This window comes from Dermacentor andersoni, chromosome 4 (assembly GCF_023375885.2).
Source record: "Dermacentor andersoni chromosome 4, qqDerAnde1_hic_scaffold, whole genome shotgun sequence".
In the NCBI taxonomy this organism is placed as follows: domain Eukaryota; kingdom Metazoa; phylum Arthropoda; class Arachnida; order Ixodida; family Ixodidae; genus Dermacentor; species Dermacentor andersoni.
Genome location: NC_092817.1, coordinates 164,212,643 through 164,240,233, shown reverse-complemented (window position 1 = coordinate 164,240,233; position 27,591 = coordinate 164,212,643). Strand labels below are relative to the sequence as shown.

The 27,591-nt window shown below is 47.0% G+C and overlaps 1 protein-coding gene across 1 annotated transcript; it reads right to left on the bottom strand.

The window, feature by feature from the left end:
• Positions 1 to 125: 125 nt before the first annotated feature.
• LOC126538259 (uncharacterized) lies at positions 126 to 27,591 on the bottom strand. The gene is made up of 3 exons (XM_072287662.1): positions 27,302 to 27,591; positions 4,684 to 6,099; positions 126 to 273 (listed from the first exon to the last, which is right to left on the bottom strand). Exons 1-3 carry the CDS (start codon positions 27,589 to 27,591, stop codon positions 126 to 128), a joined length of 1,854 nt encoding a protein of 617 aa, XP_072143763.1.

Below are 27,591 nucleotides of genomic sequence, written 5' to 3'. Positions count from 1 at the left end.
ACGGACTTGACATTCGCAAAACGAATTCCAGAAGCAGACTGGATCAACACACAAGACAACTTGGGCAGCGACCACTATTTCATCCAAACAACAGTTCGAGCGGGCTCGCGAAAGCCTAAGGGTGGTCAACTCCGCATAACGAACTGGGACGCTTTCCGGCAGGCCAGAGCCCTCACCTCTTTCTCGGGTACCCTACCCCCTTTCGAAGATTGGGTGGCATCCTTGCTGCAAGACGCGAGCAAAGCCACTAAACTGGTGCCTGAAGAAGCCAATCTGCAGGAGGCAGATAGCAAGTTACTGCATATGTGGGAAGCCCTCGCCAGTCTGCAACGCAGATACAAACGCAACAAGCTCAACCGAACGTTCAGGAAACGTATTAGTACTCTTACCCTTCAAATCGAAGACTATGCACAACAACTTACTCGTCAAAATTGGCACAGCACATGCGACAGCATGGAGCAGCAACCAAACCTGCCCAAAACGTGCAATATCCTCCGTTGCCTCCTCGATCCGGCTAACAGCAAGAACACACAACAGCACAACTTGCAAAAAATTATTCACACCCATCCGGGCACGGACGCACAAGTTCTTCAAAAATTGATAGACCGATACATAGGACCTCAACCTACTACACCCGCTCCAGCATACATAGGCACCGATAACGACCACCTGGACGCGCCCATAGAAGCAGCAGAAGTACGTGAAGCCATCCTCGCACTCCGCCCTAACTCAGCCCCGGGACCTGATGGCATTACTAATAAAATGCTTCGCAACCTAGATGAGGATTCTCTGCTAGCCCTCACAGCTTATTTTAACGCATACTGGGAAACTGCAAACCTCCCCTCACAATGGAAAGAAGCCAAAATTATTATGATTCCCAAACCCGGGAAGCGCCTCCTTCTCAAAAACCTCCGCCCTATCTCCCTGACTTCATGTGTCGGAAAGGTCCTCGAGCACGTCATCCTGACACGCTTAGACAGACATATGAACGACAACGACCTCTTCCCCAATACCATGGTTGGCTTCCGCCCAAAACTTTCTGCTCAAGATGTCATGATTCAGCTCAAGCACCAACTTATCGATGCCGACAAAAGCTCCAGGCTGGGCACCAGAGCCATCTTGGGGCTAGACCTAACCAAGGCCTTCGATAACGTCACGCATGAGGCCATACTGAACAAACTGGCACAACTCCAGGTTGGACATCGAACAAATAACTACGTGAAGAATTTTCTTCCAGGTCACACGGCCACCATTACCATCGGAGGATTGCAGTCGCCAATTATTCACTTCGGCAGCAAAGGCACGCCACAAGGATCGGTCCTATCCCCTTTTCTGTTTAACGTGGCCTTGCTCGGGCTACCGCCTGCATCAGCTAGCATCCCCAATTTCAAGCATAGCCTCTACGCAGACGATATCACCCTGTGGGTCACCGGGGCAGCGACGGGGACATCCAAGACACGCTGCAGCAAGCCATCAACGAGGTCGTTGCATACGTAGAACCGCGCGGCCTGGCGTGTTCCCGACAGAAATCGGAGCTCCTTCTGTACAATCCTAATTGGGGAGGTCGACGTCCAGACCCTCACCCACCCGAGATAGAACTTCACGTGCACCAGCAACGCATACCTACAGTACCTAGCATTCGTATCCTTGGCTTACGCATCCAACAAAACGGCAGAAACACGGAGATACTCAAGCAATTAGATAAACATGTACACCAAACCACTCGCCTCATTGCACGCATCGGAAATCGACATCACGGCATGAAGGAAAGCAACCTTATATGCCTGGTAACCGCCTACGCCCTGAGCAGGATCACCTATGTCGCCCCGTACCTTAGCCTCAATGCACCTGACAAGCTCAAACTTAATACCATGATCAAGAGGGCCTATAAACAAGCCCTACATCTTCCCATCACCACCTCTAACGAGAAACTGGACGCCCTAGGCATTCATAACACCATAGACGAGCTTATTGAAGCGCACCGTATTAGCCAATACGAACGACTTGCCAATTCCACCACGGGCAGGCACATTCTAGGCACCCTAGGCATAACCTACACCACCCAATTCGGACCAAAAGTACCCATCCCTCCAAACATTCGTGATCAGCTAGTTATCCCGCCCATACCTCGCAATATACACCCTGAACACAATCCGGAGCGACGTGCAGAAAGAGCTAAACAACTACAAAAGCGCTACGACCAAGCCGCTGACGTAACCTACGTTGACGCAGCAGAGTACCCCAACCAAAACGCCATTGCGGTCGTCGCAGTCGCGGGTTCGCAGTATCACCTCTCCGCGGCCGCATCAATATTCGCCACGCAACCCGAACTAGGAGAAGAAACGGCCATCGCTTTGGCCTACGCGGCTACCAATGCACACTGCCTCATCAGTGATTCAAAAACGGTCATTCGTAACTACGCAAGAGGACTCATAGCACCCCAAGCACAGAAAATTCTCTCTGGCACTCCTCCCCCAAGGCAACGCCGCGTGCCGATCATCTGGGCCCCTGGTCACTCGGGTCTGGCTGGAAACGAAGCCGCCCGAGCTCTCGCACACCGGGCGCATCATCCTTCTCCTGCGTCTTCCGATCCCGACCAGCCCTCTGTTCTGCATCGCGGTCACGCGCGGGACCGAATGGTCACGTTGAGAGAAATTCTCCTGCACTACCGCACAGAGCGGTTACGCTACCCCCCAGCACACAAAACACTGAATAAGTCTCAATCCACCACTTGGCGACTCCTTCAGACACGAACTTTTCCGAACCCCGTGCTTTACATCCGCATGTACCCCGATGCATACTCACCACTCTGCAAAGCGTGCAAGGCCCGCGCCGACCTCAATCATATTATCTGGCAATGCCCCAAAGCCTCACCCACAAACACCTCCCGCACTAACACACGCATCATTAGTACGGCCGAGCAGTGGGAGACATTGCTGCTCAGCTTGGACCCAGAGGAGCAGCTCTGGGCCGTCCGGATGGCCGAAGACGCCGCCAGAAAGCAAGGACTGGCCGCCGTCTGAGGAAGGGGGGGATTGGGGGTTACTCTCCCGACCCCCGCCACCCCTTAACCGCATAAAGGACACAATAAAGTTTTCCTATTACTAGAAGATTCTTGCCGTTACCCATAAGCACGAAATATCCATTTCCCATGAATGGCTCCTGCACTACGGTAAAGGAACACCTTTACTATACTTTTATGCCATACAGGTGCCACTGACAATGGCAGCGCAAATTGCCAGCCCCTGGGGTCCATCAGCAACGTCGATAACGTAAGGCCTAGCACAAGCCGCGCTGGCACGGAGAAAGCATCAGCCAGTGTTGAAGGCGGCGCCACATAAGTTTTCCATTTAGAAAAGTTCCATTAAAAGGCAACTCAAAGACGACAGGCATGGCTACCATTGTAACAATCACGCCTCTACTCGGTAATTTCTTTTTGGGAGGGCTGTCTCTGATGTCTGAAACAAATACTGCATCGGCAGTTTTGAGCGTTCGGCCGGCGCGGCAGGCCTCGACAAACTTCATGGTTCCAAAAGCGCGACCGGAGATCACACGGCACTGTGCACGCCCCATGCCGCAACCACGAAGCTATACAAGCTCGCCAAATTTTCCATGCTGTTAACACACCTCAAGGGGCGGTAGAGTTGCAGGTTTGTAGCCTGTAGTCAAGAGTTCGACGAAAGTTCGTCTGGTCAGGTAACATGATGATGAAGAAATTGCGGCCACTGACCAAGTCAAGGTGAAAAAACACACAGAGACGTTTCGGGACCCGTACGGGTTCCTCGGTCACACTAAAAGCGGGCAAGAGCCGCGAGTCGTTTTTATGGCAGAATGTGACGTAGGGAACGGGTGTAGTTAGCGGGAAGATTGCCATCAGTCCTGTTGATAGTGTTGTCAGTAGTTTGAATAAATAAAGATTCTAACAAGAGTCGCGTCATCGAATTCTTTTCCTTAGCTATTATAGCAGCGTTTTCCCAATCGATGCGGTGACAGCGATTATCGGCGTGTTCGGCAAGGGCGTTCGAGACTTTTTTCTTGTTGGACACGTCCCTTTGGTGCTCTTTTAGTCTTCTCGTGAATTTGCCGGTTTCACCGATGTAGCTGCAGCTGTAGTCTGCGCATGGTACCTTGTATATGACACCGGGATAATTCTTGCTTTCAAGCCGATCCTTTACGTTAACAAGCTGATTTCTCAGCTTGTTGGATGGCATGTGGGCTATTCTGAGATCGTATGTTGAGAATACGCGGCTAAGGGCTTCGCTGACACCAGGAACATATGGGACGCCAGCGCGTTTCATGAGCGACTTGCCTTGAGACGGCTTTGGATGGAGGACGCGGGCTTCCATTTTGCCAATGAACTTCTTGGAGTACCCGTTCCTGGATAATTCGTGACGAATTCTTTTCAGTTCGTTCTGCATTTCGTGGTCACTTGAGCAGATGCGTGTGGCCCGCGTCACGAGAGATGAGACAACGGATTGCTTGTGGCAAGCCGGGTGACATGAATTGAAGTTTAAGTACTGGCCGGTATGAGTCGCCTTCCTGTGCACGGCAAATGAGAGCCTCGTTCCACTTCGCCGCACGAGGACGTCAAGGAAGGGGAGGCTGTTGTCACACTCGTATTCTGTGGTAAATTGTAGGGCTGCGTTTGCCGAGTTTAGAAGACGTAGGAGGCGTGAAGCGTACGGCTTTCGCACAATGCAAAAACAGTCGTCTACGTAGCGGACGAAAACCTTCGGCGCGGGAGCGAAGTCAGTGAGGGCCTTCTGTTCAATGACTTCCATGACCAAGTTGGCGGTAGTAACGGAAATGGAAGCACCCATGGCAGTTCCGTTGATCTGCCTGTAAAAATGTTTGTTGTAAGTGAAGTAGGTGTTGCTCAAACAGAAGTCTAAAAGCTCGCAAATGTCCAGTACTTCCAAAGGGGTGCGCTCAGCGAGCGTGTCGTCCGCCAGTAGGGCATCTCTGCACGTAGCAACGGCCAGGTCAACAGGCACTGAAGTGAAGAGCGACTTCACGTCAAATGACACCATAATGTCGTCTTCATCCAGGGAGATGTCGCGCACTTTCTCCACGAAGGCATAAGAATTTGAAATGTGCGTCGCTGTCTTGCCGGTGAGCGGGCCCAGCACTTGGTGTAGGTAACCTGATAACCGGTGCAGCGGTGACCTTGTAAAGTCTACAATGGGCCGTAGTGGAACGCCTGGCTTGTGAACTTTCGGTAGTCCGTATATTGCAGGTGCGGACCCGTTAGTACACAAGAGGCGATGGTAGAGATGCTTTTGCTGCGGTGGAACAAATTTAAAAACCTTGGAGAGGAGCTTCTGCAGTCTTGTTTGCAGGTTGACCGTGGGGTCTTTTTGGATCGCGACGTACGTATCCTCGTCTGATAGCAAATCCTTCATTTTCTCATTGTAGTCACTTCTGTCGAGCAACACGATGGCATTTCCCTTATCTGCAGGAAGGATGGCAATGGAGTCATTGTTCCGGAGGCCCTCGACGGCTTGTTTCTCGGCAGGTGAAAATCGTGCTTGAGGGTTGCGCGTCCGCCACTTTGACAGAACACCAATGGCGCGGGTGCGAGCTTCTTCTCTTACTTCGGAAGGAAGTTGAGTGACGGCGCGTTCCACGGCGCAGATTACTCTCGCTGGGTTGGGTGAGGCGCCAGTGTTGAAGTTCAAGCCCTTGCGCAGAAGAGTAGCTTCAGATTCAGTAGGCTTGTAGGAGGATAAGTTGAGGATGACTTCCTTGGTTTGCGTGGGTTCCTTCGGCCTAAGAGCGTCAAGCTTACTTTTTTGCGACTTCCTGCACTGGCGGTCTCTTAATGTCGCCACGAAATTCGCATGAAGCTGTACATCCGGGAAGTCTTGAAGAATGGCGTGTTCTAGCTGGCGCCTTGCGAAGAACGTTGCTGTTTCCAAATCCTTGATTTTCTGTCGGCATTCTTGAACCCTTGCTGCCAATAATTTCCTCTCGGCTTGTCGAATTATCTTGTGGCCCCACGCTGATGCAACCGGTGTCTTCAAGCGCAGACTTTTTGGGACAAGGCCTTCCACTTTGCACGTCTGGTTGAAGGACATGTGGCACTTGAAGGCGGCTATTCTGCACGTAAATGCGACAAACCGGCGAATTTTGGTTACGACGTCTTGCCCGTAGTTATTTCTGTAGGAAATGTAGTCAAGAGTTCGACGAAAGTTCGTCTGGTCAGGTAACATGATGATGAAGAAATTGCGGCCACTGACCAAGTCAAGGTGAAAAAACACACAGAGACGTTTCGGGACCCGTACGGGTTCCTTGGTCACACTAAAAGCGGGCAAGAACCGCGAGTCGTTTTTATGGCAGAATGTGACGTAGGGAACGGGTGTAGTTAGCGGGAAGATTGCCATCAGTCCTGTTGATAGTGTTGTCAGTAGTTTGAATAAATAAAGATTCTAACAAGAGTCGCGTCATCGAATTCTTTTCCTTAGCTATTATAGCAGCGTTTTCCCAATCGATGCGGTGACAGCGATTATCGGCGTGTTCGGCAAGGGCGTTCGAGACTTTTTTCTTGTTGGACACGTCCCTTTGGTGCTCTTTTAGTCTTCTCGTGAATTTGCCGGTTTCACCGATGTAGCTGCAGCTGCAGTCTGCGCATGGTACCTTGTATATGACACCGGGATAATTCTTGCTTTCAAGCCGATCCTTTACGTTAACAAGCTGATTTCTCAGCTTGTTGGATGGCATGTGGGCTATTCTGAGATCGTATGTTGAGAATACGCGGCTAAGGGCTTCGCTGACACCAGGAACATATGGGACGCCAGCGCGTTTCATGAGCGACTTGCCTTGAGACGGCTTTGGATGGAGGACGCGGGCTTCCATTTTGCCAATAAACTTCGTGGGGTACCCGTTCCTGGATAATTCGTGACGAATTCTTTTCAGTTCGTTCTGCATTTCGTGGTCACTTGAGCAGATGCGTGTGGCCCGCGTCACGAGAGATGAGACAACGGATTGCTTGTGGCAAGCCGGGTGACATGAATTGAAGTTTAAGTACTGGCCGGTATGAGTCGCCTTCCTGTGCAAGGCAAATGAGAGCCTCGTTCCACTTCGCCGCACGAGGACGTCAAGGAAGGGGAGGCTGTTGTCACACTCGTATTCTGTGGTAAATTGTAGGGCTGCGTTTGCCGAGTTTAGAAGACGTAGGAGGCGTGAAGCGTCCGGCTGACTTCGCTCCCGCGCCGAAGGTTTTCGTCCGCTACGTAGACGACTGTTTTTGCATTGTGCGAAAGCCGGACGCTTCACGCCTCCTACGTCTTCTAAACTCGGCAAACGCAGCCCTACAATTTACCACAGAATACGAGTGTGACAACAGCCTCCCCTTCCTTGACGTCCTCGTGTGGCGAAGTGGAACGAGGCTCTCATTTGCCGTGCACAGGAAGGCGACTCATACCGGCCAGTACTTAAACTTCAATTCATGTCACCCGGCTTGCCACAAGCAATCCGTTGTCTCATCTCTCGTGACGCGGGCCACACGCATCTGCTCAAGTGACCACGAAATGCAGAACGAACTGAAAAGAATTCGTCACGAATTATCCAGGAACGGGTACCCCAAGAAGTTTATTGGCAAAATGGAAGCCCGCGTCCTCCATCCAAAGCCGTCTCAAGGCAAGTCGCTCATGAAACGCGCTGGCGTCCCATATGTTCCTGGTGTCAGCGAAGCCCTTAGCCGCGTATTCTCAACATACGATCTCAGAATAGCCCACATGCCATCCAACAAGCTGAGAAATCAGCTTGTTAACGTAAAGGATTGGCTTGAAAGCAAGAATTATCCCGGTGTCATATACAAGGTACCATGCGCAGACTGCAGCTGCAGCTACATCGGTGAAACCGGCAAATTCACGAGAAGACTAAAAAAGCACCAAAGGGACGTGTCCAACAAGAAAAAAGTCTCGAACGCCCTTGCCGAACACGCCGATAATCGCTGTCACCGCATCGATTGGGAAAACGCTGCTATAATAGCTAAGGAAAAGAATTCGATGACGCGACTCTTGTTAGAATCTTTATTTATTCAAACTACTGACAACACTATCAACAGGACTGATGGCAATCTTCCCGCTAACTACACCCGTTCCCTACGTCACATTCTGCCATAAAAACGACTCGCGGCTCTTGCCCGCTTTTAGTGTGACCAAGGAACCCGTACGGGTCCCGAAACGTCTCTGTGTGTTTTTTCACCTTGACTTGGTCAGTGGCCGCAATTTCTTCATCAGGTTTGTAGCCTGCTTACTCACTCCCCGTTACAGAATATGTAAAGATTGTGAAGGAGAGGTGCTCATCGGAGCTTAGGCTCACGAAATAAAACAGGGTTTTACTGTGTTCCTGTAATATCCCTGAAAGAATTACGCTGGCATTGACGCACTTGCGCGAGAGATAAATGTTGCGATAACCTAAATGACAAATATCAGCTGCTTTTCAGAGAAAATTGTGTCGGCGTAAAAAAGTTTTCGCTCAGGATCTACGACATAAGTAATTTGGAAAAGAGAAATAAATGTGCTTAGCAACACACTGTACGAGTATTGAAGCTCGTGGCATTTAAAGAAATGTGATATCATAACTGAAGAAGTTGTATTTTAGATTCCTCAAATACTTGAGAAAATGTTGAGAAATTCAAGTAACAAAATTACATCTTTAAAACTCAGCAATAACACCACCACGATTAAATCAACTGCACCAAAGGACACATTGAAAGCGCTCAAAATTCACGTATTACGCAGCGTTATGAAATTTTCTGTTTTATGGGTAATCATTCGCCAGTGTTCGGACGCATGGTATCGATTTCAAGGAAATTGCAAAAAAATTTAAGGAAGTTTTCCACTTGAGATGCTCCACGAGATGTAGCTAGTATAGCTGCGATATATATATATATATATATATTTCTCGTGTAGTTAACTTTGTAATTTCTACCCCGCAGGGGTTGCAGGCGTATGGTGTATTTCGACACCACGTACCCGAGCGGATGGGTTTTGGACCCTCCTGCGACTAACCGTGTGCGCCGTTGCCGTGTCCGGGGAGAAGGGGATCCTGGGGGGTTAAGCCGATGTCGGGTGTTTGGACCTTTACTGCCCCTCGGCGGAGGCAACACACCTTTTTGTCCTCGGTTCACGTAGACGGCACCCCCGGACCGACCCACCCGTGGGAAATCGGTAGTTGCCTTTTCCTGTCCCCCTCTCCATTCTGCGTCTTTCTCTCTTCCTTGCAATCTTTCATGTCTTCGCCTCCCTTCTATTTACTTCCGACTTTCGTGGCAGCGAGTGTTAACCTTCTGTGGGTGGCCGACCTTGAGTACTCCTGATTGGGTTATAGAAGCACCGTACAACTGGCGAGGGCTTGTCTTACTCGTAAGACTTGCTCCGTCCCCATGTTGGGCTTGATGGTGGGCGGTTGGCGCTGCTGCCGAACTCAAGACCCCTATATGCCTTCTAGTCAACCACTTTCCCTTGTTAGCCCACTAAAAATAGGGCGCACCGATGCAACGCTTCAATTCTTTTTAAAGAACAATCAAGAACACTTCCCTTAGTAACAAGCAATTCACAGTGAAGGCAACAACAGCGTGCGTAAATTGCGTAAACGCCAGTCTCAGCGCCTAGTTCACGATCCTCCAGCGCCTCCGAGGAGGTTATGGAGGTCGATCGAAAATCCCCGGCTTCATCGACGGCGAGACATCAGCGCTCTCACGAGCGCGCGAGAAGAGATAAAATACCTGTAACTGCTCAAAGAATGGGACCGCTAATTTAAACAGTTACCGTCCTTGTATACAAATCTATCTATAAGACGTGCTCTTGAACACACACAACAAAAACCTTCCTCCATATGGCTACACAAATAATCAATTGGAATGCCAGGGGCCTATTTAAAAATCTAGCTGATGTCAAAGATCTAGTTGAGGAATATCAGCCACGACTGTTCTTTGTTCAAGAAACTCATTTAAAGTCTACACACAAGACCGTTTTAAGACATTACATAATTTCCCGTAAAGATAGAACTAATGGTAATTCTTCTTCAGGTGATGTGGCAATTATAGCCCAAGAGTCAGCAGTATGCCAGCATCTATCACTCCAGAGTTCTTTTGAAGCAGTGGCTGTTCGGGCTATATTGTTCAAACAACTTATAACTATTTGCTGCATATATATGTCATCTGATGAACGGTCTGACAAAGCAGAATTTGAAAAGCTGATTGACCAGCTGCCCGAACCCCATTTAGTAATCGGAGACTTCAATGCTCACAGCACATTCTTGGGTGAATCAAGATGGGATGCGAGCGGACAGGCAATTGAAAAGTTCCTTCTTTCTTCTGGAGCCTGTCTATTGAACAAGACAGAGCCAACAGTTTACAGCCCTACACACAACACGTATTCGTGTATAGACATAGCCATAGGGTCAGCATCACTTTTTCCATACCTGGAATGGAGAGTTATTAGTAATCCATATGTGGCGATCACTTCCCAACACTCCTAGAAGCAACAAAGTGGCACGATGGACCAGCTCAAGCCAAAAAGTGGAAACTTCATAGTTGAGACTGGTCGAAATTTAGAAAACCCATGTAAATTGTCCCTGGAAGATGTGGACCACCTAGGTGCAGAGGAACTGACCACCTAAATCACTGAACATATCCTCTGTTCTGCTAAAAACTGCATACACCAGTCCTGCACAGATAAAGTCAATCTAAAACCGTAGTGGAACAAAGACTGTGAAACAGCGAGGAAACGCCAGAAAAAAGCACGGAGTAGATTTTCACGCTACCCAACAACAGAAAACCTAATAGAATTTAAGCGGCGCAAAGCAAATGGACGCGTTATCCTCCGAATATCCAAAAGAGAAAGCTGGAAACGCTACGTATGCTCCATAACCTCATACATGGATGTTAGCAAATTATATAATAGGGTGCGTAAACTAAAAGGACCACGTGCAAATCCTTTTCCTCTCATCCCTGGCTCTGGCGAGACAATAGAAGATCAAGCAAACACTCTTGGTGAGCACTTTCAGGGGGTATCAAACTCCGATAACTATGCTGAAATGTTCTTACACCATAAAAAATAGCTGAAAATATGCCTCTGCATACAAACAAGCTGTCATCAGAAAGATACAACAAACTACTAGCATTCCCTGAGCTCAAGCTTTCCCTAGGCTCTTGTGGATGCTCGGCTCCAGCACGGCAGTTTGGGCGAGTTGGTATGTCCTGATTGATTTAGGCATGTAGCGCACCTCAGGAAGAGCAAAAAAGGAAGGAGGTAGGGGTAATCAAAGGGAACGGAAAACAGAGTGCTCACTCTATTTTCCGTTCCCTTTGATTACCCCTACCTCCTTCCTTTTTTGCTCTTCCTGAGCTGCGCAACAAGCCTAAAACACTCGGCTCCAGGCTCTGACACAACAACTTATGGAATAAGCAACAATCTGCTTGGTGAGACCCTAAACTGCTTCTTAGCTCTATACAATAAGATTTTTGCACCCTGCGTTATACCTTCATCTTGGAAGGAGGCAATATTCTTGCCAATACTGAAACACGGCAGAGGCCCTTCCTTAATTAACAATTAGACCAATTGCACTCCGTAGCTGTTTGCTTAAAGTATTTGAAAAAGTTATTAACCGTCGCCTTGTGTTCTTTTTGGAATATAATAGTATCTTGATCCCTCACCAATTTGGCTTCCGAAGAGCAAGGTCTACAACCGATACTCTTATTCTCCTTGAGTCATATATACGTGATGCATTTGTACACGGCCAATGCTGTTTATCTCTATTCCTTGATCTTGAGAAGGCATATGATATTGCCTGGCGATACGGTATTCTGCAAGACCGGTCGTCCGATGGAATTTATGGTTATATGCTGAACATCTCGCAAAATTACCTATCTGAAAGGAAGTTTTGTGTAAGAATTGGCAATGTACTATCGCGCACTTTTGTTCAAGAAAACGGCATACCACAGGGAGGAGTGCTAAGTTGCACACTTTTCCTAATTAAAATCAACTCTCTCCCTTCTGCTATACCATTCATGGTGTCTTATTCTGTATATGTGGACGACATCCAAATCAGTTTTAAATCTTGCAATCTATCCATAGGTGAACGCCAGATACACTTAAGTGTTAATCGGCTCGCTAAATGGGCAGACGAAAACGGGTTTAGGTCCAGTGCAGAGAAGAGTACCTGTGTGCTGTTTTCCAGACAAAGACGGGTGTGTCCGGACCCATGCATTACGATGAATTGAAGAAGCCTGGTCATTAGAAATAAATAAAAATTTATGGGCGTAATCTTCGATAGTAAGCTAATCTTCATGCAACATATCAAATAGTTGAAGCGGAAATGTCTTACAACTATGAACCTATGAGCCACCGTAGTCCTCCACAAAGAAAGCAACAAAATCCCTATAAAGAAAGGCGTCAGACAGGGAGATACGATATCTCCAATGCTATTCACAGCATGTTTACAGGAGGTATTCAGAGGCCTGGAGTGGGAAGAATTGGGGATAAAAGTCGATGGAGAATACCTTAGCAACTTGCGATTCGCTGATGATATTGCCTTGCTTAGTAACTCAGGAGACCAATTGCAATGCATGCTCACTGACCTGGAGAGGCAAAGCAGAAGGGTGGGTCTGAAAATTAATCTGCAGAAAACTAAAGTACTGTTTAACAGTCTCGGAAGAGAACAGCAGTTTACGATAGGTAGCGAAACACTGGAAGTGGTAAGGGAATACATCTACTTAGGGCAGGTAGTGACCACGGATCCGGATCATGAGACTGAAATAACCAGAAGAATAAGAATGGGTTGGGGTGCGTTTGGCAGGCATTCTCAAATCATGAACAGTAGGTTGCCACTATCCCTCAAAAGGAAAGTGTACAACAGCTGTGTGTTACCAGTACTCACATATGGGGCAGAAACCTGGAGGCTTACGAAAAGGGTTCTGCTGAAATTGAGAACGACGCAACGAGCTATGGAAAGAAGAATGATGGGTGTAACGTTAAGGGATAAGAAAAGAGCAGATTGGGTGAGGCAACAAACGCGGGTAAACGACATCTTAGTTGAAATCAAGAAAAAGAAATGGGCATGGGCCGGACATGTAATGAGGAGGGAAGATAACCGATGGTCACTAAGAGCTACGGACTGGATTCCAAGAGAAGGGAAGCGTAGCAGGGGGCGGCAGAGAGTTAGGTGGGCAGATGACATTAAGACGTTTGCAGGGACAACATGGCCACAATTAGTACATGACCGGGGTAGTTGGAGAAGTATGGGAGAGGCCTTTGCCCTGCAGTGGGCGTAACTAGGCTGATGATGATGATGATGATGATGATCTCACCAGTCATGGGGCACAGATAGGTATTGTCTCCTATCTTTTTTTTAAAAGCCTTGTTTTGTCGCGCATAGACTATGAATGTATGGACTATGGATGTAGAGCTTAACAAAACAAGTTGTCGAAGTGCCCTCATCTAGCAACATTTCATGGCTCTTGAAGACATGTAAAGATCTATTTCATTTTTCACTGATGCGTCAAAGTGTGCAAATTCGGTATTCTGTGCAACCCATGGCCCAAACTTCTCCAACTAAAACTTTGTGTAACCATAACAGCATCTTTACAGCGGAAGCGTACGGTATTCTGATCACTGTTGAGTGTATAGTACAGCACAAGATACAACAGTCTATAATATACACATATTCTTTAAGCGTTGTCACCGCCCTGTCATGTGGGAAAGCAAGCCGAAATCCTGTATTAAACAAGCTCCTTCAACTAATTCAAGTAGCGTATAAAGAACAGTTGCTCCTGTTGTATGCTGGGTGCCAGGCCACACTGGACTCGCTGGCAATGAAATGGCGGATAAAAATGCTGGACAAGCGGCTCATCGGGATACAATTGATGTAAGCTGGGTACGTGGTGTAGACATGAAACCTGCGGTACGAAAGTCCCTCCGTAATCATTGGCAAGCTGAATGGGACAAGGAAGTTGAAAATGAGCTGCACGTTCAGAAACCGCAGTTAACCAAATGTTTCCCGCTGAAGCGTGATCGAATCACCGATGTCAGGTTGGCACGACTCCGAATGAGGACACATTTATGGCACACACAAATACCTCTTGACTGGAACAGACCCCCCGACGTGCACACACTGTGGTGAGAACATTACCGCCCTACATGTCCTCATTCAATGTCCCGAACTTCACCGACACCGATTGGCTAATTTTAGAGAACTCACACCATATACCCCCCAACCCTCGATGTTCTTATCAGAGGACGCACTTTTTAACTTTAAATGAGTGCTTAATCATCTTGCACAAGTTAACTTTCTAGACATCATCTCATATCATCCTAACCATCAGATTGCGCTTCACAGGTGAGGTATAGTCTGATGCACAATAGTATGTCTGAGCTCTCGTTCTTCTTGCGTAAGCAAGAATTGTACAGCTGGGGACTCGGACAATTCACAATAATTGATCACTTGTGCCGGTAACCACTGAATATAAGGCATTATGCTTATCTTAATTACTATTTTAGAATTGATGCACAGCTATATGTAGACATACTTTATGTGTTGGCCTCTATACAGCCTTTATTTTAGGTCATAGTCCTAAACTCAAAATTTACTAAACCAAACCACATGTCCTGGCGCTTTTTGGCCTTAGATGCCCTAGCGCAAATAAACTTCAACCATCATCATTATCATCAACTTTGTGAATTCTAAGCATTTATTGTTTTTAAGCTTAGCAAGTTGATAGTTTTTCCTACTTGCAAGCCTGAATAAAAGCTATGATGGATAATTTGCCGCAGTTTAACTGGCTCTATCAAACGAAATTTCATTATTTGGTAGTTCTAATTTCTTAGTTATATAATCCCGTCTCGATGCCGGCCAACCTGGCATGATTAGAAACTACGTACAAGGTAACAGCACGCGACTTCAACCAAACTATAACATTGCGTGAGCTATATGAACCACCGTAACAAGAATAAATACAATTATACAAGTAAAAAGCACATTGCCGCAAGAATGGCAACCAATGTTCATCTACTGCTTGGCGCAGACATTTCAAACGAGCACCAGGCTGTAGAAAAGACATAATGTACGCGCTGTCTCTGCTCTACTGCCCTTTGTATTTTTCTTCACTAAACCGTAGAAAAGCTGTCGCACCAGCATTGCCTTAACTCAACGCTTGCAGCGTTCAATACCTTATTGAGAAAAACAAAAGAAAATACCTACTTTTTCAGTAGCATATATGATGCATTGTACATGAAAACACTGAAGTATTTGTTTCTGTGCTTGCTACGTATGGGGGGAAACGATTATGTGTGTGCCGTTGTCATGATGCCTTCGGCAGGAACGGTGTGCAGTTCGAATGCGCCTCAGATATGACATGACTTCATACAAACACTGCAGGTAAACTTGAACCACCCAGCTTTTCTTCATATTCGGTATGTAAACTTGAGTTAGGCTTATGATGTCTGACGGGGATTCATTCCACATACACATGTCCGAAATGACGCGAATAGTTTGCCTTTGAGCGATTTCCATTTCTTATATCGAGAGCCTCAAGTGGCTAGTTGCAATGGCTTCAACCCGCCAAAAAGCGCCTCTAGTGAGAGCAAAATATCATCATCAGGGATGGCTCACACCCCCATAAGCAAGCAAGTAATGGCTGAATATGAACCAAGGAACGAAACGAGCGAACGAACGGACGGAATAAAAGAGAGCCAATGAAAACAAGAACGAAATTACTTTTAGGTATGCATTATGTTCCCGCATGTGACGTTGAGGATGTCAACCTACAGTGACAAACGTTTTGCTACGTTTCGCCTACGACGCGCGGTATGGCCGGCGCGGTCGACCTGACCGCGCGCTCTTTTGCGATGCTAGAATAAACAAGTTGTTCTGTTACCAGTCGACTCATGCTTTGCCGGGACCTTCGGATGCTTCCAGTTGTGCCGCAGGCAGCCAGGCTTGCGACCCATTTGCAACAACGGGCGTCAGCGCTGAGATTCCAACAGTTTACATCGTACTCCAGCTCACTATGTCTTACCCGTCAGATCGTACAACTTTAGGCATTACCATGTGTGCAGCAGGCTTTCCTCCAGGTGTTGGTATAGTGTAACATGCTGCTGAACCTTTCTACTCTTCCTAGCACACACTCTGTCCTGAAAAATTCACCGACCAGAAGGATAGCCCATAACGTGAAATTTGAGAGCAGCTGTGTACGTGTTTTTATTATTCAGGCAAATATTTTGAGATACAGATAGCAGAGGTCAAGCGCGACGGCTTTTGTAAATGACTGATCGAAGGAGCTAGTGTAATAGCTGGTGCTGTGTGGCTTCCATAAAACCCGCGCATAAAATTAGATTGGAAAACAATTGCAGACCAATACAATCGAACCAAGCAATTTGAACATGTGAAAGCGACAGCCGACACGAGCTGATCATAGCACTAAATGAGCACTCTGGCTGAGACCAGGTGCTAGTACGAGACGAGCGGTCGGGCGGGTCCGCATGAAACCTGTTTTCCGCGCTGATATCCCTGAAGGGGCAGCTATCATTGGTCTCGGCCTCTCGACTGTTCAAGACTCGCTTCTTCTGCTGCTCGGTTTTCGCTCTTTCATCTTTCGCTGTTGTGCTCGTTCAGTCGGTTACGCCGCCGACGCTCGCCGCAAGAATGGGTCATTTAGAGCTGCGCAGTAAAAGCGAGAAGTATTTTCGCCGACGCAAAAGTGTTTGTCTCAGTGCCTAATGTCTCACTACTGGAAGCACGCTTCTGGACTTTTCCCTGAGTACTCGTTGTGAGCGTGTTGAGGACGGAGTTGTATTTTCAGTACTCAGACCGGCTAGTTTTTGAACTTACCATCACTGAGAGATATTTCCAATCTCCTGCACCTGTTTCATGTAGGATATACATGATGTATTAGGTAACGCAAGGCTTATGTTATGCTTGCCACTCGAACGAGGAAAGTTCTTAATTTCCAGTTTATCACCCCAGGCCACCGAAAGCACCACCGTTCACTTTCTGCCAATCTAGAGCCCAAATCTAGCCCTAAATATCAATGCAGCAACTGAGCGCTAAAATTGAGCGGGTCACCTTACCATTAACGCGCGATCTTTTTTTGTCCAACACTCAAATGGTCAAAATGTATTTTTGTCCTCCCATAACGAGAGTCAGACATGTTGAGCTAATTTGCCCTTATCCTTGCAGAAATGCTACTGGAATTGGAGGAATGGAACAGCAAGACTCCTGCGGTGTCAAAGCAAGTGATCAATCGTCGGCCAAGAAGTCGAAACACAAATGTGAAACATGTGGTAAATTTTTAAGAAGGGCTGGCAATCTATCTGCACATTACCGCACGCATACCGGCGAGAAACCATACAAATGTGAAATATGTGAGAAATCATTCGCGGACAGTTCCCACTTTCCGTATGCATCAACGGATCCATGCAGGTGTGAAACCCCATATCTGCCAAATATGTACTAAACCATTCAAAAACAAAACGGATCTTAACAGTAATCTCAAATCACATAGTAACGACATACCTTTTGTTTGCAACATATGTATTCACTCCTTTAAGAGCATCTCAAATCTTAGCAGACACCGCAGAATAATTTACGAAGGCAAAATGGCGTACGAATGCAAGCAGTGTGGATTTCGTTCCACAAAGAAAGAAAACCTCGACGCATATCTCTGCAAGAATATTAGGTGCCAATTGTGCGACGATTCATTTACAGATGCATCTCAACTGATTGAGCATCTCGTTACGCACACGGGTGGGCAGTCGTAACAGCGTGACGAGTGCCCAAGTGAAGTAAATCGTCCACCGGTTTGGCATAGGAACACGACCATGAAGCCGTGCAGCAAATAACGCTGACATTCTCCCACAGGGGTGAGAAACTACCAGAACGCATTGTGTTGAGAGACTGGCTTCTTTGGCGTTTAAAACTGCTGAGTGAAGTGCAAGACGGAAACAATGCCGCTTGATTTTTCGAAAATACATGACCAAACATCGCCTTCAGCTGAATTTGGGATGCGTCAATGTCGAAGTATACTGCAGGTCCTGGATAGAGCTCACTGTTTGCGAAACTATGATGTTCACCACCGTCGCTTTAGCAAACTCATTTCTAAAAAAACACTAAAGAGCTGCAAGTTTGCGTTTGTGGTGACTAGAAAGTTGAATGCTCCCACAAAATTCTTGACGATTCATTTAGTTTTTTTTCAAGCATTTTGCTAGTGTACTAGTAAACATGCTTTATTTCGCCGTCCTTTTAATCATTCAGATGGGAGTAACTCACATGAAGAACCATTTAAAAAGGAGGCACTGTGTTGTCAACTAAACTAATCTCTGCTAATAATTGAGGTCCTTAGGCCTTGCTGCCTCTCAGAGACCGCTTTTGCAATGTGCAGACAAAGGCATGGCAAAATATATTCCCCTTACAAACTGTTCAATGCACGTAATGTTTAAGTTCTCTCTTTGGCTCTTTTATTCATACCGAAGATTTTTGTTTTTAATCATACTGATGACTACAGTGAGACTGTATTAACTCATATCATTTTGAGCTTAATTATATATGTTGAACTGCGAATGCGTTAATAATTGTTGTATTGATGTGGAACCTGTGCCGCTTTTAAAGTGCAGTTTTTATTCACACGGAAGTCACCTCTTTTGACGATTTTCAAATCAGCAGTGAAATTTTTTAGCCTGACGTGACAAACGAATCCCTTCGAGCAATGATAGAACGATTGGGATACAGTCCTTAGTTATTTTATTGAGTCGCGTGCTTCTATATCTTTTTCCCGTGAGCGCTTTTCACCGAATAACAAATGTTAAGTTACAGCTCAGGGAATCAGGCACCAGCGTGTATCAGAACATTCTTCAATATTCTCGTCGATTTTATCTTTTTCCTATCTTGTAGTCGAACCTTTTGTAATAAAATCACACACGCAACGCTAATACAGTTGTTTATTCTGGAAGGCACGCGAGCACCAACGATTACGTTGGAATCGTCTACAAATAATGTGAGAATTGCCAACGCTCCTTAAGAGGAAGCTTTAGCTCGGGCCCAACTCCGACGCGGCCTATTCAAATACATGTAAAACGCAAAAACGTTTTTATGAGATAACCCCTGGAGCGATTTTGATGAAATTTGTTGCATTTGAAAGAGAAAGATAAATTCTAGTGACTGTTGGAAGCGGAATTTCGATTTAGGGCTTGAATTTTCTTAAAACGATTTTCAAATATTTGACCATCTGAAAAAAATAGAAGCACGAAGTTAACAAATTCATAGCTCTGCATCAAGAACATATATCGCGGTTCTGTAAACGGCATCCATTAGATCATTCAAAGCGGACAAATTCAATATGTCATTCTACATCTTACGTGAATTTGTTACGTTGTTACAACGGTATTGCAAAAGTTGTATTTCCCTATGAATGAATTTTTTTATATTCATGTGTAACATATCAATTTTGTCCGCTTTAGATGTACTATTCGATGCAATTCATAGAATTGTATTATCATTTTTAGTGGTTGAGTTACAGAGTTGTAAACTTGATAGTTTCGTTTTTTGAAAATTTTCGATTTTTGCCAATTTTTAATAAAACATTGACGACCTAACTCAAAAATTCGAAACCAACAGTCACTAGATTTTAAGTTTGTCTTTTAAATGCAACAAACCTCGTCAAATTTGGTGCAGTGGTTGCCGAGAAAAACGAATTCTCCTTTTACATGTATTTAGATAGGAGCACTCGAGCTAAAGCTTCCTCTTAATCGCAAATCATTTCTTCGACTATCGAAATCAATTGCGCGCACTATCTTTGTGCCCGAATGTAATTTGCTTTGTTGGTTCCGGTTCGCCCAATAGAGTATTTCATGACCCACGGTTCTTCTAACTATGTTGTTCACCGTCTTAACAACGTGACATATCGTATAGGTGCTTAATCGAGACCGAATAAACCCTACCAGCCATGAAAATAACGTAACTGTCGCCATGGACGAGCGAGCTAGCCGCAGGCTACGGCTACCACCCGAGTACAGGCCTCTGCCCCAGAAGACTAGGAAGATCGTGGCCCAGACAACTGCCACAGTGAATGTCCATGTCACCTTCAGCGACGTTTGCTGTAAAAGCCTAGGAAGCCACCGATCATTCGCGGATAACTGTTTGGAGATCTGAAAAGCTGGCTGGAGACCTACCCAAGAATCGCTATGTTTATCAATTGAAAGTGCGAAAAGCTGCGGTTTTGCAGCTTACATTTTTGCGCCATTTCATTATTACGTATTCAATGCACGCAATGTTTTGGTTCTCTCTTTGGCTCTTGTATTCATACCGAAGATTTTTGTTCTTTGTCATGATGATGACAACAGTGAGACTGTATTAGACTAAAACCATTTGGAGCTTAAATATATGTTCTTCCACTGCGAATACTTTAAATATTGTTATATTGAGGTACAACCTCTGTCAGCTTTAAAGTGCACTTTTTTATTCACTCGGAAGTCGTCTCTTTCGACTGGCGCTCCAGTCTAGCTACAGCTGTGGAATTTTTTAACTTGATGTGACAAAGGTATCCCTGCGATCAACTACAGGACGATTGAGATAGTTTTTAGCAAATATTATTGAGCGTCGAACTTCTATATGTTTTTCCAGTGAACGCGTCTCACCGAATAACAAATGTTAAGTTACAGCTCAGGGCATGAGGCGCCAGCATGTATCAGGACATTCTGCAATTGTCGAGCCTTTTTTAATCAAATTGCACGCAATGCGAATACAGTTGTGCAGTCTGGAAAATACGCGAGCGCCAATGATAACGCTCGAATCTTCTACCAAAATAGTGAGACTAGCCACTACTCGTTAATCACAAATTATTTGTTCAACAATCGACTCATGTGCCCGGCACTATCTTTCTGCCCGAATGTAAATTGTTTTGTTGGTTCCGGTTCGCCCAATAGAGTCTTTCATGAACCACGTTTCTTCTGTGTTGTTCGCTGTCACTACAACGTGACATCTCGTATAGGTGCTTCGTGGAAACCGAATAAACCCTACCAGCCATGAAAATAACGTGAACGTCATTATGGACGAGGGAGCTACCCGTAGGCTACGACTACCACACGAGTACGGACCTCTTCCCCAGAAGACTAGGAAGATCGTGGCCCCAGACAACTGCCACAACGAGTACCCTTGTCCCCTGCAACATCGTGTGCTGCAAAAACCAATGAAGCAAACGATCATTCACACATCTCTGTTTGGAGATCCGAAAAGCTGGCCGAAATCCTTCTCAAGAACCGCAATGTTTAACAACTGAAACTGTCAAAAGAGGCGGTTTCGCAACTTACATTTTTTACACCATTTCATAAATTACAGCATTTCCACAGACATTCATAAGCGTCGTGCTTACGGAGCGGCCTGAAGTTCAATGCGAACACCGTGATCTTCAGTGCTGAAATCAACTATTAGTTCAGACACGTCGACCCGCACATGGCAGAGATGAAAGCGTTTTTCCTCATCTGCGGTTTTGAAGCAAGTGGTTTACGCCGGATACATACGTAAAACGGCCAAGACCATTACGAAATTCCGAACGGAAGCAACGCACATCGAAATGACGTTGGAAAACCGCACTCCGCGATGTTGTACCCTAGTGTTCTCGCTGAGCTGAAAAATTCAAGCGCTAGGCTACGAGGAACTCTGAAAGACCACCAGAACAGTTGCACGCGAAGAACCACTTGATATGTTCTCTTCGACGCCGCATCAAGTAGCCTTAATTGTTGACGTCGTCTGAGAGGTGTTCCAGCAGCCATTCGCCTTTACTAAACTGCCAACGCGAAAGTCTGTATTGATGGCCCGCGTCACCGTCTTGAGGCGTCTGCGTCCCCCTTCGCGTCCGCACCTGACGACTGCTCGCTCTGCGGAAATAGCGATGAAGCGAGACACGTCAATTGCTTATACCCATACCGCGAGATGCTACTAAAAGATTTAGCAGTCGATTCTTTGTGTGCACAGCAAGACGAACGGCCGAGCGAAATTGCTGACTGTTTGGCTGCAACTGAATGGAACAAACCCCGACTACTTTCTCGACCACCGTTGCCAAGGCACTGCCTCTCACTGCAGCGCCGAGGGTACTCTGGGCCAATACATGGCCGATATGCTGGTCCGTATCCGGTAAACGAAACACGGTAACCTACGGATGCGCCGTTTCTGTTCACTGAAGTGCCCAAGGTCCTCCGCCGCCAACGCAAAATCAGTCCTCACGACGAAGAAACGACGTGATTCAATGTCGACGAAGCTCCGAAGAAAAAAATCACGTTGCCAAAAGGATACCTGACGATGCCACGGAACCATGCGGCAGTGCCATGGAGCCATGATTCCACACCTCGAAATGAACCAACAGACTATGAACCAGCAACACTGACGCTGTCGCCACACAGTGGCCGCTTTAGTGGACAAAGAACCCGACTACTCCGTCATGAATCAATACTTCATACTTCAACCGCATAGTCGATGACAGTTAGGACTACATGGCAAGGACCCCAAATCCAAGCAGCTGGATGCCACCTGACAAGGACGACTGGAATGAACACGTACGTTGAACACAAGAGGTGCTAGACACCCTTTCGTCGCAGAGTCATCATTATGTCGGAGGGTCACGACAACTAGCCCACCTACTCATCAAGCACCAGCCAAGCACTGTCAGGCAACGCTACAACCTTTGACTACGCTTCTTTGAATCTGCAGCTTTCTGCAGATTCATGTTTAGACCCTCCCTTCTGCTTTGCCTGCCCAGGTCAGTGAGCATATATTGCAGTTGGTCCCCTGACTTACTAAGCAAGGCAATATCATCAGTGAATCGCAAGTTACTAGCGTATTCTCTATTACCTCTTATCCCCAATTCTACCCAATACCTCCTGTAAACACGCTGTGAATAACATTGGAGAGATCGTACCTCCATGCATGACACCCTTGTTTATTGGGATTTTGTTGCTTTTTTGGACGACTACGATGGCTGTGGAGCCGCAACAGATATCTCTCAGTATGTTTTTACATACGACTACTCTACACCTTGATTCCGTAATGACTGCATGACTGCTGAGGTTTCGACTGAATCACACGCTCTCTCGTAATCGATCAGAGCTATATATAAAGGTTGGTTATATTCCGCACTTTTCTTTATCACCTGATTGATAGTGTCAATATAGTCTATGGTTGAGTAGCCTTTAAGAAATCCAGCCTCTTCCTTTGGTTGACAGAAGTCTAAGGTCATCCTGATTCTGTTTGAGATTTCCTTAGTAAATACTTTGTAGGCAATGGACAGTAAGCTGATCAGTCTATTATTTTTCAAGTCTTTGGCATCCCCTTGCTTATGGATTAAGATTATGTTGACGTTCTTCCAAGATTCCCGTACGCTCGAGTTCATCAGGCATTGCATATACAGAGTGGCCACTTTTTCTACAGCAATCTGCCCATCATCCTTCAACAAATCTACTGTAACCTGATCCTCGCCAGCTGCCTTCCCCTTTCACATAGCACCCAAGGCTTTCTTTACTTCTTCCGGCGTTACTTCTGGTATGTCAAATTCCTCTAGACTATTCTCTCTTCCATTATCGTCTTGGGTGCCACTGGTACTGTACAAATCTCTATAGAACTCCACAGCCACTTGAACTATCGTATCCATAGTAGTAATGGTGTTGCCAGCTTTGGCTCTTAACGTATACATCTTATTCATGCTTGTTCCTTGTTTCTTCTTCACTGCTTGTAGGCTTCCTCGTTCCAGACAGCATGCTCAACTGTATCGATAGTATACTTCCTTATGTCAGCTTTCTTACGCTTGTCGATTAACTAAGAAAGTCCTGCCAGTTCTAGTCCAGCTGTAGGGCTAGATGCTTTCGTACATTGGCGTTTCTTAATCAGATCTTTAATCTCTTGCGATAGCTTAACCATATCCTTAACCGTCGTTCATTGCTTTAACACTAAGGTCTTCTTCCTGAGTTATAGCCGGATACCTGTTCTGTAGCTTGATACGGAATACCTCTATTTTCTCTCTTGCCGCTAACTCATTGATCGGCTTCTTATGTACCAGTTCCTTCCATTCCCACGTGAAGTCTAGGCTGATGCGAGATCTCACCATTCTGTGGTTACTGCACCGCACCTTGCCGAGCACGTCAACGTCAACGGGCTATAGATTGCTGTCATAAGGAAGTACAATATGGATAGAATTGTCCATGCTCTCAGGAAAGGAGGAAGGCTAAAAGCAGTGAAGAAAGTAGGAATAGGCAAGAATCGGCTGTATGCGTTAAGAGACAATGCCGACAATATCATTAATATTAGATATAAAATAGCTCAAGTGGCTGATGAGTTCTATAGACAATTATACAGTACCAGTGGCACCCACGACGATAATGAAAGAAGGAATAATCTAGAGCAATTTGATATCCGCCAAGTAACGCCGCAAGAAGTAAAGAGAGCCTTGGGAGCTATGCAAATGGAGAAGACAGCTAGGAAGGACCAGGTTGAAGCGGTAGGAGCCTTGGAATAGAAGATGAAGAAGAGCAGGAGTCTGGGTTCAGGAGAAGAGAAGAAGGAAGTGAGAATAAAATGGTAGACATGATGGACGCCAGTTCCATAGCAATACTTCGCGTCTATTGTGTCCTTTAACTAGGAACGCTACATTATTTTGGCGCAGTCGACACGGACTCCAACATGTGGGTGACATTTTTCCTTGAGGAGAGCTCCCCAGAGAAGATCATCTTTTCGAGATACCAAGCTGAAGATGAACCAGCGGTGGAACTACCTCGCGAACTCAACTCGGCAGAACTCGTGAACCTGGTGTTAGAGAAGGCTTCCATGGACACTGATGAACTACGTCGGAAGCGTGCTGTGAAAGTGAACTTGCGTCTGGCGATGTTCGACGAATTAGTTCTTCAACCGATGCGTCTAAAGGACTCTGCATCACAGTCGTCGACCGAAGAGGTGAGCCTCGTTTTGAAAGCTCTTCGGCTACAACAAGAACAGATTTCTGTGATGACCCTAATATGGGGACAAAGGTTCGGGTACTGAAAAGGTTCTGACGGTTCTCTTAGGCGGAGCCTCCGAGAACCCAATTGAGGACAAAGCCGTTCGTTTCGAACACACACACAAACGTTTAATGGAACTAAAGAAGGCTTAAAAATAAATAGAAGAAAATAGCAAACATGAAAGAAACACTGAAATACACATCAAGACACACCTTTGGGTCTAGTATGGATCTAAGTGGTGCGCGACTCCGGGCTTGCCACGGCGGCAGGGACACACAACAGTCTCGACGCGGCGACGCGGCGACAAGCTGACGAAAGGAGTGGCGCCGGTCTCATCAAAGGTCGTGGTGTACGTTGGTTGACCGGGCGACCGGAGCTGGCCAGCTCTGGCTCGGAGAGGTAAACCAGGCGGCTTGGTGGCACGAGCAGACGGCGGCAGCGTTCTCGCCGGGCAGCTGGGTGTAGAGCTCGGGCCCGTAGCCAGACTGCTCTTGTCCTGCCCACGGGCACAGAAGCCCGAACGCCGACCTCGGGCAGCAGGCGGCACGACAGACGGGGGGCGGCGTTCTGGCCGGGCAGATGGCGTAGAACTCGGGCCCGTAGCCCGACTGTTCTCGTGCTGCCCACGGGCACAGAAGCTCACCAGCCTTGAGGAGCTGGCGGGATGCTCGGGTAGACGGGCGACGCACAGGAACAGGTTGGCAGGAGGCCCCGGTCGGGTAAAGTCCCGGTGGCTCGGGTCCGGAACCCGACGGCCCGTCTTCAGCGCCCGCTCCGGTGGTTGACCTCCTCCTGGCGTCGCTTCCTGGAACTCTCCTGGCGTCTCCCCTGCGTCTCCCCTGCGTCTCCTTACGTGTCCTCTCGTTCTGCCAGCGCACCATGCTTTTTCTTCTGATCTGGCCGATTTAGCATTTTCCGATTAGCTGCCGGACTCCCCGTGGTCTTTCCTAATTGGTTGCTTTGCTTCTTATTGTTGTTTTTCATGCGCCGCGCGTTCTCGTGCCGGACGCTCTTCGGCTTCGTTTTCCTTCTTCCAGCATGGAATCCGCCTTGGCGCGCGTGCACTCCTTGTCGTCTGCTCTTGACCGTCCCGATCACCGCACCACGTCGCGCACCACACATCACATAAGCCCCTTTTTGAACAAGTTTTTCTGAAGAAAAACTGCCGCTCAATGCGCGACAAAGTTCACAACACTACAGTCATGGTCTGTCCATGAGATTGCGCTGTGTGGTTCCAACGCACAGTTCACTGAGCACGCAGATGAAACCGTTAAAGGAAAACACTAATTCAAAGAAAGCACAGCAAGTCAAGAAAAGCAAAAAGAAACTAACATCAAACACTAACACAACATGCTCTATAAACCATCAAGTTGAAGTCACCAAGTCCGAGGTCAAAAGTCCGTGAAGGGCCATAAGCGAAGCATCGGCTCCTTTAGGTGACGCTTTGCCATATCAACCTAACTAGAGATTTATCTTCTCGGTCAGAGTGCACTGGCCAGTTCATGACCATATCGCTCCGGGCAATAATGTCTCTGCATGGTGTCGACCAAGTCACTGTCTGTGCTCTAATGTCGTCAACATTGCAATGTGTGGTTGCAGCATCAGTGTCAATGGTCGAACCACACATGAGTGCATGAAAACACAAAGAATGTTCTGGTTCCTTAAAGCCATAAGTTGGTTGGGTACACATGCCGGAGCCCTCCCAAAGGCGCATAGGGCCACAAGCAGTTGCCTTTGTTGAATTCAAGGAACACAGTAAGGACAACTCAATACTTTTTATTGAAACCGACCCTGGTTCCTCAGGAGCCCCGATACCTTCAGGTACTTCTTGACCCTGGCGCAAACACTCCGACGTACTATATGTAGCCTGTAGGAGGCTCTCAGTTCTAACTTCAGTTTCCTCAAGCATGCTTATGCATGGTAGCTCTGAACCTTGTACAAACCAGTCATCGCCTGCGCTGGGCCCACGCAGCACTGGTTGATGTACGGAAGCAATCTGCTTCTTGTCATGTGACCTAACATCAGTATGTTTGCCTACAATGGCATGATCACAAGTTGTCTCTCCTTGAAACGCTTTTTGCTCGCCAAGGCCTGACGTCATGTCGGAGGGAACCCTCGGGTCGCCCTTGCATTGCTGTGCTGCATCCTGAATAATGGGGCTCGTCCCTTCGGAGCAAGCATCCGCGAGTGCCTCGATACGAGCGCACACCCTGCGAAGCTCTTCCTCCAGGCGTTCCCCCTCAGTTGCCTGTTCTGCCACTCGCCTGTTGCACTCCCTCTGAACTTTCTCGCATATTAACAACCATCTCTCTTGCACCCACCTGTGCAAGTCTGCCCCATGGAAACCAAATCGCTGGGCCACGGTGGCTAAGTCAAACAGACTTATTTCTGGCTGTTTCTTGCCCACATAAGCGCCTTCCGCCTCTGCGACTATTAGCCGCAATTGTAGGTTCTTCTCCTCCAATACAAGCTCCTGCTTCTTGGCTTCGCGCTCCGCTGCCCGCTCTTTTCGCGCCCGCGCTTCCTGCTCGTTCGACCAAGCCCTCAACTCCGCACCTTCTAGCCCCATGCGTTCGGCTAAGGCTAACAGGTCTCGTGTGCTAGCAGCCAT